The sequence below is a fragment of the Chrysemys picta genome, chromosome 3, assembly GCF_011386835.1.
Source record: "Chrysemys picta bellii isolate R12L10 chromosome 3, ASM1138683v2, whole genome shotgun sequence".
Lineage (NCBI taxonomy): Eukaryota > Metazoa > Chordata > Testudines > Emydidae > Chrysemys > Chrysemys picta.
Window position 1 is genome coordinate 124,564,561 of NC_088793.1, and position 14,209 is coordinate 124,578,769.

The following is a 14,209-nucleotide window of genomic DNA, read 5'->3' on the forward strand; positions in this document are numbered from 1 at the left end:
CCCTGCTCCCCAGCTGTCGCAGGACAAGCCCCAAACCCCACTCCTCAGCGGGAGCTCGAGGGCTGGATTAAAATGGCTGGCAGGCCGCATCCAACCCGTAGGCCGTAGTTTGCCCACCCCTGATATAGAGCTAAAAAAAGTCCCATACTACAATCATTTTGGTTCAATAAGGATTGCTGTCCATAATAAGATTAGAGGTTATTTCTAATTCATCTTCATTACATTCAATTACATTTGTGCAGTCTGATGACTTGTGTTTAAGTTATCAGTTTACTTTACAACTTATCAATTGCATCTCTTATATCCATGCTATTTTATGAATGAATCTCATGGATACATTTCATTTTACAGCAAGCTAAGATGCACTATTACTGACAGAATCTTGTAGACCTTCCACAATGAAAACAAATGCATGAAGCATACTAGAGTTGAATCATACAAATCCTGCAGTCAATATTATTACAAGAAAATAATTGGGATCATTCTTCAACATAAAACACTTCTGGCTTCTATAATTTAAAGGAGGCATGGGTGAAATAAGCAGAGACGCTCAAAGATGGGCCACACACAGATGTTAGTCTAAGTGGGTAAATCCTGGCTCCACTGAAATCTATTGCAAAACTCCCATTGACTTCATTAGGGCCAGGATTTTACTCAGTACAGTAGAAACGCAGAGTTATGAACTGACCAGTCAACCACACACCTCATTTGGAAGCAAATACAGTACAGTACTGTGTTAAATGTAAATTACTAAGAAAAAAAGCAAATGTTTATAAAAAGATTTGACAGGGTAAGGAAACTGTTTCTGTGCTTGTTTCATTTTTCTTCTGTATAGCAAAGTTTCAAAGCTGTATTAAGTCAACATTCAGCTGTAAGAACCACCATAACGTTTTGTTCAGTTACAAACAACCTCCATTCCCCAGGTGTTCATAACTCTTAGGTTCTACTGTATGTCTATAAGAAGTTTAAGTTGGTGTATGCTATATCTTCTTCTGCCTGTCCCCACAATATGTACACCAATTACAGCATTATACCAATTCAGACTACTTCAGACAAACTCTTACCCTCTTGCAAATGTATATGTTACAGTCTTTTCATAAGAACATAAGAATGACCCTACTGGGTCAGACCAAAGGTCCATCTAGCCCAGTATCCTGTTTTCCGACAGTAGCCAGTGCCAGGTGCCCCAAAGGGAATGAACAGAACAGGTAATCATCAAAAAGCAACAGAGGGTCCTGTGGCACCTTTGAGACTAACAGAAGTACTGGGAGCATAAGCTTTCGTGGGTAAGAACCTCACTTCTTCAGGTAATCATCAAGTGATTCATCCCCTGTCACTCATTCCCAGTTTCTGGTAAACAGAGGGTAGGGACATCATTCCTGCCCATCCTGGCTAATAGCCATTGATGGACCTATCCTCCATGAATTTATCTAGTTATTTTTTGAACCCTGTTATGGTCTTGGCCTTCGTAACATCCACTGGCAAGGAGTTCCACGGGTTGACTGTGCATTGTGTGAAGAAATACTTCCTTTTATTTGTTTTAAACCTGCTGCCTATTAATTTCATTTGGTGACACCTAGTTCTTTGGTGTTATGAGAAGTAGTAAACAACACTTCTTTATCTACTTACTCTACACCAGTCATGAATGTATAGACTTCAATCATATCTCCCCTTAGCCGTCTCTTTTCCAAGCTGAAAAGTCTCAGTCTTATTAATCTCTCCTCATACGGAAGCCGTTCCATACCCCAATCATTTTTGTTGCCCTTTTCAGAGCCTTATACATCACCCCCGAATTTGCCTCACACTCCCTTACAGTCAAAGTCAAAATTTGTGTAATTCTCACACTGAGGGGACAGATGAGAGGACTGTAAACAAGAAAATCAATTATCAGGAGGGTGTAAGAAATTGTAAGTAGGTCACCTCCTTCTTTAATTTACACCATCTTCTTGCTCCTTAGTATATAAACTGCACCAGTGTAGACTCCATTATGCTCACGTATACAATGTAGTAAGAAAGAATAAACATCAGCCTATGTGAGTCCCATTGAGAGTAAGGGAATCTGACTTACATTCCCTTATGAACCATATCTGATACTATAACTTTAAAGATACAAAGGAACAATTGAATAAACCATTTTAGAATGTCACTGCTGAGTGAAGAGCTGTGTGTATTTTATGTTTGAAAGGTTTTGAAGTACTTCATGGGATTTAGTCACACATTTTTCACTAACTATAAAACAATGTGGACCCAAATCCCCTACCCTGCTTTGAAAAATCTCAACCTATATCCATTAGGGATTTTCCTGGACAAAAGGCATTATATAAATTATCATTCTCTCCAAAAACTGAAATATTTAAAAGTTACCTTGTTATTCTGGCTGTTTTTTCCACTAAGGAGGGGTGTATGTGTAAAATGTACACATTAATGAGGCAATTTGTACCATGTAGATGATGCATCTGTTTTAAAAATACTCATAGAAGCTTGTGTAACCTTCCACGCCAGTGCAAAACTTAAAATTGACCAATTCAAGTGCACTTTAAAATCACAATTATTCACATCAGAATGAAGTCCAGGTTCATCATATCAGGCGAGGCAAGGAGACACTAAACTAAGAGTAAATGGATTGCCCACCTTAAAAGGATTGATTGGATCTGACCAGTTGTTACTGGCAATGCCTGATTCCCCAACCAGAATTACCCACTATAATTTTCCTACTTTGCATGTGTTTGAGAGAACAGGTCACATTTAGATTGATCTTGGGAACGCCAATAAATGTCTTGTACTTGCAGAACTGTAGATAAGGGGGTTTAATTTAACACCTGCTCCTTTACCTACCTTGGAGCACCTGTGTTTTTTTCCAACATGATTTCCAAAAGGACCGCCTCCGGAAGACGGCATTTCCAGGAGTGACGTTATAGCTTCAGAGACGCTGTTTCGATGGCACTGCAATGTCATTCCCAGAAGTACTACCTTCTGGAGGCGGGTCCTGGTGGGAATGATATCACAGTATGACAAGTATTGTCAGGGTAGGCACCTGCAAGTAGGCACAGACACTGGGTAACAAGATACCTGCACATCGCTAGTTAGAATTAAATTGAATTCTTCTGCTGTTCCTACCTTATTTCTTTGGTCTTCTTGAAGACGGGTTTCCCCTCCTTCTCCTCTCCAATATCAAAAAGGTCTGAATACAGTTCCTTGTTCTTGTGATCAACCTGGAAGAGTGCACAGCGGTCTGCATTCACCAGGTTTTTTGCATATATCTATAGACAAAAGAACAAAACTAAGATTAACCATCATGAGGTTCAGGTGAACTTTAGTCACTAATCTGTTCATGAAGGTAGACCCTTCGAATATGAAAGTTCTGCCAGCTTTTCTAATAGAGAAAGCATTTTCCAGAAGTTTCCTCAACTAAAACAATTTAGGCTACAACTTAACACACAAAAATAATGTTTTTGTTTTATACAATAATTTATTTAAATCAAGTTGTCATTTACAGTTTTAACATTTAAATTTAAAAAGTCAGGGTTTTTTTTAGATGCTCCAGTGGGTGATGTACAAGGAGAAAAATGGGTCTCCATTGAAGCGGGGTATTTTGTGGGTACAAAGTCCTTGCTTTTGGACTGACAACCTTTTCCCTACTTTTTAAAATGATTTACTTTCAATTACTGTACTTTAATAGATTTGAAGATACAACAATATCAAAGAACATTTTATGGGCATTACGACTTCTAAAACTCTGAATAAACAATGTCCCTAATGGAAACGCAGACTGACCAGTCACTATATCATTACAGCTAGGTGCACCTATCAAAATGTGCTTTGAGGCCAAAGAGAGAAGCATCGCTGCGTCTTACTTTAAAATTAGAGCTTGATGAGATTTTTCTGACATTTCTTCCCTCCCCCCCCTTTTTTTTTATAAAATAAGCAAGATAAGTCCTTGCTTTCTTACATCCTTTAGTTTATTTATCATTAATAGCATTTTTTGTATTGTGGCAGCATTTAGATGCCTCAGTCAGATTGGGACCCCTCTGTGTTAGGCACTGAACAGACATATAATAAATGACAGTCCTTGCCCCCAAAGACAGAGAGACTTCAAAACCTTTGGGGTTCAGAGTGTTTTCTCAAGATTAAAATTCTCCACATTTTAAATAAGCCAGATAAATATTTATTGTCTGAAAATAATAATATGCTTAACTCTTAAAGTGCTTACCTGGGTTACTTCTGTACTATAAAGAGCAAGAAAATTCTGGGATTAAGAGCTAACTCTTGAGCATATGAAACGCAATCCCTCTTGCGTATATGATATTGTAGCTCATAAGGGCACAGTTTAGCCCAAAATACACCAAACTTCCCATCTGCAGAAGCCTTGAAAAATAACTTTATGCATAAAGTCCAAAAGTACTTTTGGTTGACTCAAGTACACAATGCATATCCTTTTCTAAGAGTCCTGAAATATCCAGGCCCAACAGTGTGACCTAAGGACACAGCAAAAATCTCATCTCTGAATTCCTCCTCTCACTTCAAATGAGAACAGGTTAACACTTCCCACACACTACTCTGTGGGGGTCACTTTTCAGAAAATTAGTTTGCAGCAACTAAAAAAAGAAGAGAGAGAGAGCAATGTACAGAGACTATCCAAACGTATGATTCCAGCTGAAGTAAAAGAAGACTTTATAGAATATTTTTCAAATGGATTGTGTAGCATAGTAGTCATCTTGTTATGAAGTCACAGGATTTAATGCTACCGTATATATTACATAAATTATATTCTGACATCTGAAAATATAGATCACAAAAGCATGTGTATAGGGGGTGTGCTCTCTCCTTATACACCTCTACCCCGATATAAGGCGACCCAATATAAGACGAATTTGGATATAATGCGATAAAGCAGAGCTCCGGGGGAGGGTGGGGCAGCGCACTCCGGCAGATCAAAGCAAGTTCGATATAATGCGGTTTCACCTATAACGCGGTAAGATTTTTTGGCTCCCGAGGACAGCGTTATATCGAGGTAGAGGTGTACTACTAATATAAAGGTTTGCATACACACAGTTTCAAGCTTCTCCAGGAGACACATAGACATGTGAAATCCATCAGTAACAATCCCAACCAGATTTTTAAAAGGATGCGAAAAATAAAATCAAAACTGGACTTTAGGAAACATTCCCAAAATGGAATGCTCTAATCATGATTATTTCAGCTAGACAAAACACAAACACACCTGATTCTTTTTTTTTCTCATTTGCTCTGCCATTGTGAAGAATACCCCTAGATATGTTCATTTACAGCAGACAAAAGAGCCAGACCTTAATCTCAGATTTTAAGAACTCTACATTTGTGTGCATGAGTTTTGTTAAAATATCCTGTGTGTGTGTGTGTTAAATACATACTCAAGAATGCTAGGATTCTGAAGTTAGCTTATATTTCTAAAGAAGCAAAAGTGCCGTTTTTGTCATAAATAATAGCAAGATATAAAAATATTGTGTCAGGTTCTCATCTGTACCAATGTGCACTGGACTCAGCCTGGGTTGCAAAGAATCTGTGTGTGGCTCCCTGACTCTGGGGCTAATTCTATGCCAACTACCTGTGGCACACAAGGTACCGACTGCCAGCCAGGGACTGGATCACAGCAGTCCTGTCATACTTTCTATACCCTACCCTTTACGCTGCAACCCGTGTAGAACTAAGCTACACAGCTGAAGGCTCCCCTCATGCTAGAAAAATCCCCAGCTGGAGAGATCCAGCTGTGTTCTGGCTCCGTGCCACCAGACTGATGCAAGAGGGGCAGATGGCAGGCTGAGAGTCAGGCCCAAGGTATCTTTTCTCCATGTGGGAGTTCATTAAAAAGTGTAGCCATTCCCATTATTCCTTTATTCATTCAAACCAGAGGAACTATTTAAAACTACTTTGGCAATTCCTGGGATAACAGTAAGGGAGGTTTCCCTATGTACCTTCTGAAACCATATCAGGTGCTTTGTAAAGCATCAATATTTTAAAACAGATCACAAGGCATTGTGTTCTAATACATTCAACTCTTGAAGGATGGGGTCATTTATCTTATGTCATGACCTATTTTTGTAAGACTGGCCTGCTTAAAATACTACTGTTTATGGAGTAGATGCCTAATGGGTTTGGCAAAGCCTTTCTTCACTAGGTCATTGGCTCAAATCCAACCCAGCTTGACAGTGACTGGCAGGTGACACAATCACAAAAGGTACCCTTGTAAATAGAGTAATAGGGAGGCCAAGGACTGAAGGGGACCAACCTATCATCTCTCCCCTTAGGGCAGAGCCTTCAGAATAGTACTGAAACACATTAGTGAGGCAGTGTGTGGGGAAACTTGCACTACTGTTCCCCACACTGCACCACTTCTGTGGATGAAGAAAGACCTTTATTTTCAGGTGCTCCCAATCAGGCACCTTTTACTCCACTAAATTCACTAAGGAGTTCGAATAAGAAAGAAACAAAGATATAAAGACAAACAAGCAGAGAAATGGTACTATTATTAGTGCGAGAACCATCAAAAGCTTTCATTGTAATCTCCAGGAGGTGGACTGGAGAGAGGAGATTGATTCTTGCTGTTCTCTCACTCTAGGAGATAGGGTGAGTCACAGAAATGATACAACTAGTCTCCAGTAGAATTGCAGTGGATGCACAAACTAGCAGATCCATTCTTCTCTTTCTGCTAGACCCAGAAGAAGCCAATTGGCACAGACTTCAAAGGAAGTTGACTGTGAAGCATCAATGCAGGTTGTGCAGCAGAATGCTGAGAGAGCAGGTGTTGGGAAGGAAGATGAAAGAATAAGCATATTGCATTGCCATGTGTGTGTTCTACTTGGTGACTGTTCACAGAGAAGAATATCATTATCTGTCATTAAGTTCTGTGTATTATGTTACCACAGTGCTTTTAAATGTTAAACAATGTTGTGAAGCAATTTGTGTAAATGAGAATAGACAAAGCTGCTGAAACTGAGGAATGTTTCTTGTGCATTGAAGAGAGCAATTCTTGTCTGTGTAGTACCTAGATTCAACTAAGACTGCAAAATATTTCTCCTGAATATTGATTTGAATTTCTAAACTAATTTGCATCGACATGGTTTGCACTGTTGGTGTGCATACTTTCTGTGAAGATTCTAGCTAAAAAGTTCACTGATAAGATTACGGCAAACATTGGAGAGTATTGTTTGATAGCGATTTTTAAATTGGTAAAACTTCAAGCACTCATTAGAAAACTGACTCTTATTTACACTCATTCAATCAAGGAAGAGAACCATATTATTCAACATGTTTGTCCAAAACTAAACACCACCGCTCACATTCAAACACTCAGCAAACAATCTACAGGCAAATTTATTTGCAGATATGTTCAATGAATCATTCTGAATAATGAATAAATTCAAGAAAATTGTGATCGGTTTATGAACTAAAAAAAAAGGGAAATCCATTGACTAAATAATCTGTTAGTTATTACGATGCAACCAGCTTTAATTGCTGCCATAATGTTCTGTGACTGACTGTGCCACTCTGTAATTGCGGAATCTAAATCGGTTTACGTCCTAATTGGGAGGTAACAACTCTCTTTTGTACCTATCACATGTCATTGGATAAACTATCTGTGGGTAATGCTGGCCATTTCCACATGGCTTCACACAGACAATGCTCTTCAATCAGAAGGGCTATTTTTGTGAGTTTTTTGACGAGTGTATTGCAATGTGTGGTGATTTGAAAGTAGAAAGTACCAGTCAGAGGAACAAGTTGAAATGCTAAGAAAATACACAAATATACAAATATTCTATTTATCTAGCAAATCTGAGATCAACATTTAGTTCACAGAGATCCCATAATTCAGTACTTATGAAACTGTGAAATGAAGTTTTTGCAATAAATAAAACCAAGAGGACCCCTATCACTATTTCCTTACAGACCATCCTCAGAACTTATCTATCATATGAACTCATTATAAACAGCTTCTATGGTTCAACAATGCCACACTTTACTTCAATGAAAAAAGAGAATGGAAGACTAACAGATGTGATGTATAAATTTAAAGATGAAAAAAAGATAGCTTACCATTATATGTTCAAGTAGAGAATCTATTGCGACTATATTATCAAAATAGGTTCTGTAAAGAAGAAGAGATAAAAAATTAGTAAGTAATGTTATTTAGATTGCTGTAGGATTTGGGCAGGTTCCAAGTTTTAATCCTTTTTGGATAAACATGCAACTCTGTTAAAATAAATAAATTAAATAAATGAATGAATAAATAGAGAGCCTACCATATGCTGCTTCAGGCCCCTATTTAGCAAAACACTTCAGCACATGATTCAGTACTTTGCTGCCTTTCAGGGTGAGTATTCCTTATAAACGCTCTCTCTCTCATTAAATGCTTTAACATATGTATTATTTAATTGCTTCCAAATATACTTCATTAGGTTTATGTATTAGGTTACTTGTCAAAATTAATGTCATACTAAACCACTTTTCCTGATGGAGGCAACAACCTAGAAAACATTTAAATGAATGTTCTTTATTAACCCAGGTATCGCATGGTGTGGCTGGAGAGAAAGACTGACCTTGTGGTTGCAAAGAAAGAACGGAGATCTCATTCTCACTATGAAGTGAGATTGTCCAAGGAGAGTCAAAAGTATTGAAAGCTAAAGGTCAAACTTTTTAGTAAAAAAAGCCTAAATCTTCCACATACCCAGACTTAATAAACTTTGGATTACAACATTCCTACAGACAGAAAAAGACATTGTCCCATGGCCTTGAGCACATATACAGCTCCCTTTGTGTTGGGTCCAGGGGGAAAGAAATATATAATAAATTAATTTTGCATTTCCAGTGACTGCATGAAATGTGGAGCATTTGTATTCTGTACCCATTCTAAAACCGTACAGAAAATATCCCAGTAACACTGCGTGTCAACAATTTGCTCAATGAATTGGAAACCTGCTTTCTATAAAATATAAAGTACAGACCATTTTTAAAGGCAATTCATATTATTTTGTTGCTAGTGCAAGCCCTTTACCTGCAACTGCTTGGACAGTTGTCACTACATGAGTTCCTAGTTTTGTGGGTGAAATAAATTTTTCTGCAGACAGTGATAATCCTAATCACTGATATGATGAATCATATTTATTTACCTATAAAATTCCCAGCATTAAAATATTAAAGCCACAGGTGCTTTTAGAAGGTTTTAGCGTAATCTAGAGATACAAGATGGATGAGGTAATATCTTTTATTGGACCAACTTCTGTTGGTGAGACAGACAAGCTTTTGAGCCACACCGAGCTCTTCTTCACCAACAGAAGGTGATCCATTAAAAGATATTACCTCACCCATCTTGTCTCTCTAATACCCTGGAACTGACACAGCTACAACTACTCTGCATACAACATTAGGGTAATCTGTCAGATGTAGCAGGCCACCTGATCCTAAAACAGGTAGGCCTTGATTCTTCCCGAGTTTTACAGCAGGTTCTGTCAGTACAGACTAGTAGCACAAAGTCTGCTTGGTTGGGTGGAGGCACAACAGTGGAAAATACCTGCACCAATGGGGGCATTAGGGAATGCCAGTGCAGAAATGGGTGGTGCTGGTGAGGGAGGGGCTTGGGTGACAGAAAACACACTGAGTCCTGGCAGAAATTAAATTCTGGGGAAAGCAGTAGTGTAAACACCACCTGCACTCCCCATTTAGGGCAAAGTTCCCCCTCAAGCTCAGAAGCCCCCTCACTAGAGAAGCTGACCCACACTGCTGTATTCTCATAGTAAGACAGAGGGCCAGATATTTTTTTTAAATTGTAAGTATGACAAGGCATCTGGGAAAATAAAATAGTCTTGGATACTCTCTGTCATCATCACAAAGACAATGGAAAGACTTCATCCACACAGCCCTTGAATTTACTATATTATTCTAGACAAGGCATCAACCCTTTGTGCTGCAGCTGGTGTTTCTTCAGATTAAGGAGATGTTACTTACCTGCACAGTAACTGGAGTTCTTTGAGATGTGTGGTCGCTATCTGTATTCCACTTGAGTTATGCATGTACTGCATGTTCTTGATATCAGAAAACTTTTGCTAGCTGTATCCACTGGTTCATGCTTGCGCCCTTCTCCTCCCTCATACTCCAAATCGAGGGCATAAGGGGCAGTGAGGACTGCCTGCCTCTCCAGTTACCTTTCTACTGTGGATAGCCCTGGGATAAGGCTCTGCACCAGAGGGAACGGAGGGCAGGTAGTGCAATACAGACCACATATCTCAAAGAACTCCAATTAATGTACAGGTAAATAATCTTTTCTTCTTCTTCTTCTTCTTCTTCAAGTGGTTGTCCTTATGTGTATTCTACCTGAGGTGACGTATAAGCAGTATTCATTGAGGAGGACAGTGCAAGGGATGCTGCTGTACCACATATTGAAGGACTGCTAAACCAAGAGGCTTCTGCTATAGAAGCCTGTACCAGGGCAAAATGTCTAACAAAGGTACAGATGGAGCTCCATGTTGCCACTTGGTAGATATCTAGAAGGATGTCTCAAAGTGAGGCTACTGAGGTAACCTGGGTTCTGGTTGAATGGCTCTCACCACCTGAGGGGGAGTAGTCACTGATAGTTTGTAATGTATCAGGATTCAGACCAAAATCTCTATAAAGAGGCAGCTTCTCTTCTCATGTATTTGGCAAAGAAAACAATCAGTTTGGGAGATTTTCTAAGGGGCTTCGTCCCTGTAGGTAAAAGACCAGGGCTTGGCGAACATCCAGAGAGTGGAGTATTATGTCCTCTCTAGTGACATGGGCATTTGGATAGAAGACAGGTGAGTGTATGACTTGGTTCAGATGGAATTCCCAGATTACTTTAGGAGACTACATCCTAAAGTCAGGAAATCCTTATCCTCATGGAAGACCATACATGGATGGTCAGCTATAAGAGCATTCAGCTTACTGACTCTTCTTCCTGAGGAGATTGCCATGAGAAAGGCCACCTTCATCGAGAGATGTGTGAATGAGGATGAAACTAATGGTTCAAATGGGGTCTTCATCAGTGCTGATAAGAAAAGATTGGATGTTCCATGTTAGGGTGGGTCTCAGCACTGGAGGAAAGGTTCTGATAAGCCCTTTAAATCCTTCCTGTGGTAGGATGGGTGAAGACTGGAGGGCTTCCCACTAGAGGCTGAAAACTGCTAAAAGCCACCACATGAACATGCAAAGAGCTGAGGGATAATCATGTTTTTCAAGAGAGGAGCTAGTCTAAAATAGTAGGGATTTCAAAAGTTTCTGAAGGTATTCACCAATGTTTGCCTCAGGTAGAGAATTTCTTTTCCATTTTGTGGCATAGTGTTTTCTTCTGGAATCTTTCCTACTATTGCTAAGGATTGTACTGCCACTTAATGTGCCTTTTCTATGTCCGTCATCCAGCTAAATAACATATTGTTAGATGGAGGAATACTGGATTGGAGTGTTTGATTCTGCCTTCATCTTGAGTCAGTAGGTCTGGGAAGAAGTGAATATGGACACAAGGGCTTGAGGCCATCTGGAGAATGCTCAAAAACCAGAACTGTCTAGGCCACTGGGGAGTAATCAGGATAATCATCTCTCTCTCTCTCTTGTTTGGTCTTCCTCAGAACTTCAGGTTCCCCTGAGATGCAAAGAGCTCCCACAATGGTAATGTCCATTGCTGAAAGATACTTCATACCACTGAGTCGTGCAGTTACCACTCATGGTCCTTGGAGAAATACAGATAGTTGGGTTTGTGATGACCAGAAGACCTGCATGGTGAATTGCCTGCCAGGTGTGAAGGTTGCAGGCTTCTCGAGACATCTAGATAGATGTATGTGCGGTGCTGGGAAGGAACTGGTGGTCATTGTACCTGTAGATACCAGTGACAAAGTGAAAGGTAGGAGAGAAATCCTGGAGGCCAAATTTTGGCTGATAGGTAAGAGAGTAAAGACCAGGACCTCTACAGTAGTATTCTGTGAAATGCTTCCAGTTCCATGCTCAGGGCCAGCTAGATAGACAGAACTCCAGGGTTTCAATACATGGATGAGATGATGGTGTTGGGAGAACAGGTTTAGGTTTATTAATAACTTGGAATCTTTGAGGAAAAGAGAATTTTATACAGGAAGGATGGGTTCCACCTAAACCAAAATGGAACCAGACTGCTGGCATGTAAAATTTAAAAGGCCGCAGATGAGTTTTTAAACTAAGGCCTAAGGGAAAGCCAACAGGTGTGAAGGAGCATATGATTTGGAGAGATACAGCCCTTAGGGGAGGATTTATTTAAGAAGACAATCTATATACTAGTAAACAGGATAGGATAAAAGTTGATAAAGTACAAGTAAGAGCTGAAGAGAAACAGTCAAATGAAAAAGAGACCCATTCAGTTACAACACATGAAGGCAGACAATTAATATTGACAAGTTTTATAAGTGCTTGTATATGAATACAAGAAATATAAATACTAAGATGGGTGAACTTGAGTGCCTGGTATTAAATGAGGATATTGATATAATAGGCATCACAGAAACTTGGTGGAATGATGATAATCAATGGGAGGTGGTAATATCACGGTACAAAATATATAGGAATGACAGAGTAGATCACGCTGGTGAAAGAGGGATACTATATGTAAAAGAAAGCATAGAGTCAAAAATAGTAGCAATCTTAAATGAATCAAACTGTACCACAGAATCCCTATGGATAGAAATTCCATGCTTGAATAATAAGTGTATAGAAGTAGGAATACACTACTGACCACCTGACCAGATGGTGACAGTAATTGTGAAATGCTCAGGGAGATTAGACATGCTACAAAAACAGAAAACCCCATAGAATAGGGGATTTCAACTAACCCCAAATTGACTAGACACATGTCATCTCAGGATGGGATGCAGAGATAAAATTTATAGACAACATATGACTGGTGCTTGGAGCAGCTAGCCCTGGAATCAACAAGGAGTGATCACTTCTTAATTTAGTTCTAAGTGGAGCACAGGATCTGGGCCAAGAGGTGAACATAGATGAACTACACAATAACAGCAACCATAATGTAATTAAATTTAACATTCCTGGGGGGCCGAGGGAAATATCAAAGAAAACCACCACAATCATTTTTTAAACTTCAAAAGGTGGAACTACACAAAAATGAGGAAACTAGTTAAATGGAAATTAAAAGGAACAGTCACAAGAGTGAAATGCCTGGAAGCGGCATGGAAACTATTTAAACACACCATAATAAAGGCTCAAATTAAAGGGATACCCCAAATAAAAAGAACTTTAAGAGGACCAAAAAATGCCACCATGGCTAAAAAGCAGAGTAAAAGAGGTGGTTAGATGCAAAAAGGCATCCTCTAAAAATTGGAAGTCAAATCCTACTGAGGAAAATAGAAAGTAGCATAAACTCTAGCAAGTGAAATATAAAAGTATGATTAAACAGTCCAAAAAAGAATCTGAAGAGTAACTAGCAAAAGACACAAAAACTAAGAGCAAGTTTTTTTTAAAACACATCAGAAGCAAGAAACCTGCCAAACAATCAGTGGGATCTCTGGATGATCGAGGTGCTAAAGGAGCACTCAAAAAAGACAAGGCTGTTGTGGAGAAGCTAAGTGAATTCTTTGCATCCGCCTTCACTCCAGAGGATGTGAAGGAGATTGGCACTCCTGAGCCATTCTTTTTAGGTGACAGATCTGAGGAATGGTCTCAGATTAAGACCATTAATAGAGGAGGTTTTGGAACAAACTGATACATTGAACATTATTAAGTTACCGGTATACCAGATGGTATTCACCCAAGAGTTCTGAAGGAACTCAAATATGACATTGCAGAACTACTAACTATGGTATGTAACCTATCACTTAAATCAGCCTCTGTACTAGATGGCTGGCTGATAGCTAATGTAACACCAATTTTTTAAAAAGGGACCAGAGGTGATCTGGCAATAAAAGGCCGATAAGCCTGACTTCAATACTGGGCAAATTGGTTGAAACTATAGTAAAAAACAGAATTATCAGACACATTGATGAACACGATATGTTAGGGAAGAGTCAACATGACTTTTGTAAAGGGAAATCATGCCTCATTAATCTATTAGAATTCTTTGAATGTGTCAAACATGTGGACAAGGGTGATCCAGTTGAGACAGTGGACTTTCAGAAAACATCTGACGAAGTCCCACATCAAAGACTCTGAAGCAAAGTAAGCAGTCCTGGGATAAGACAGACTG

At 39.2% G+C, this 14,209-nt stretch overlaps 1 protein-coding gene across 10 annotated transcripts in view; it reads right to left on the bottom strand.

Moving 5' to 3' along the window:
* The window catches only part of PDE10A (phosphodiesterase 10A), a 548,616-nt gene that overhangs the window by 39,510 nt on the left and 494,897 nt on the right, over window positions 1-14,209 (bottom strand). For 8 of the 10 annotated variants that reach the window (XM_065590407.1, XM_065590411.1, XM_065590408.1 and 5 more), the window contains 2 exons: window positions 8,071-8,122; window positions 3,118-3,260 (listed from right to left, as the gene is read on the bottom strand). In XM_065590407.1, coding sequence (XP_065446479.1) covers window positions 3,118-3,260; window positions 8,071-8,122 — 195 coding nt within the window. Of the gene's footprint in view, window positions 1-2,835; window positions 2,987-3,117; window positions 3,261-8,070; window positions 8,123-14,209 lie in introns of all 10 variants that reach the window. The other 2 variants (XR_010600146.1, XR_010600145.1) reach the window with 1 other exon arrangement.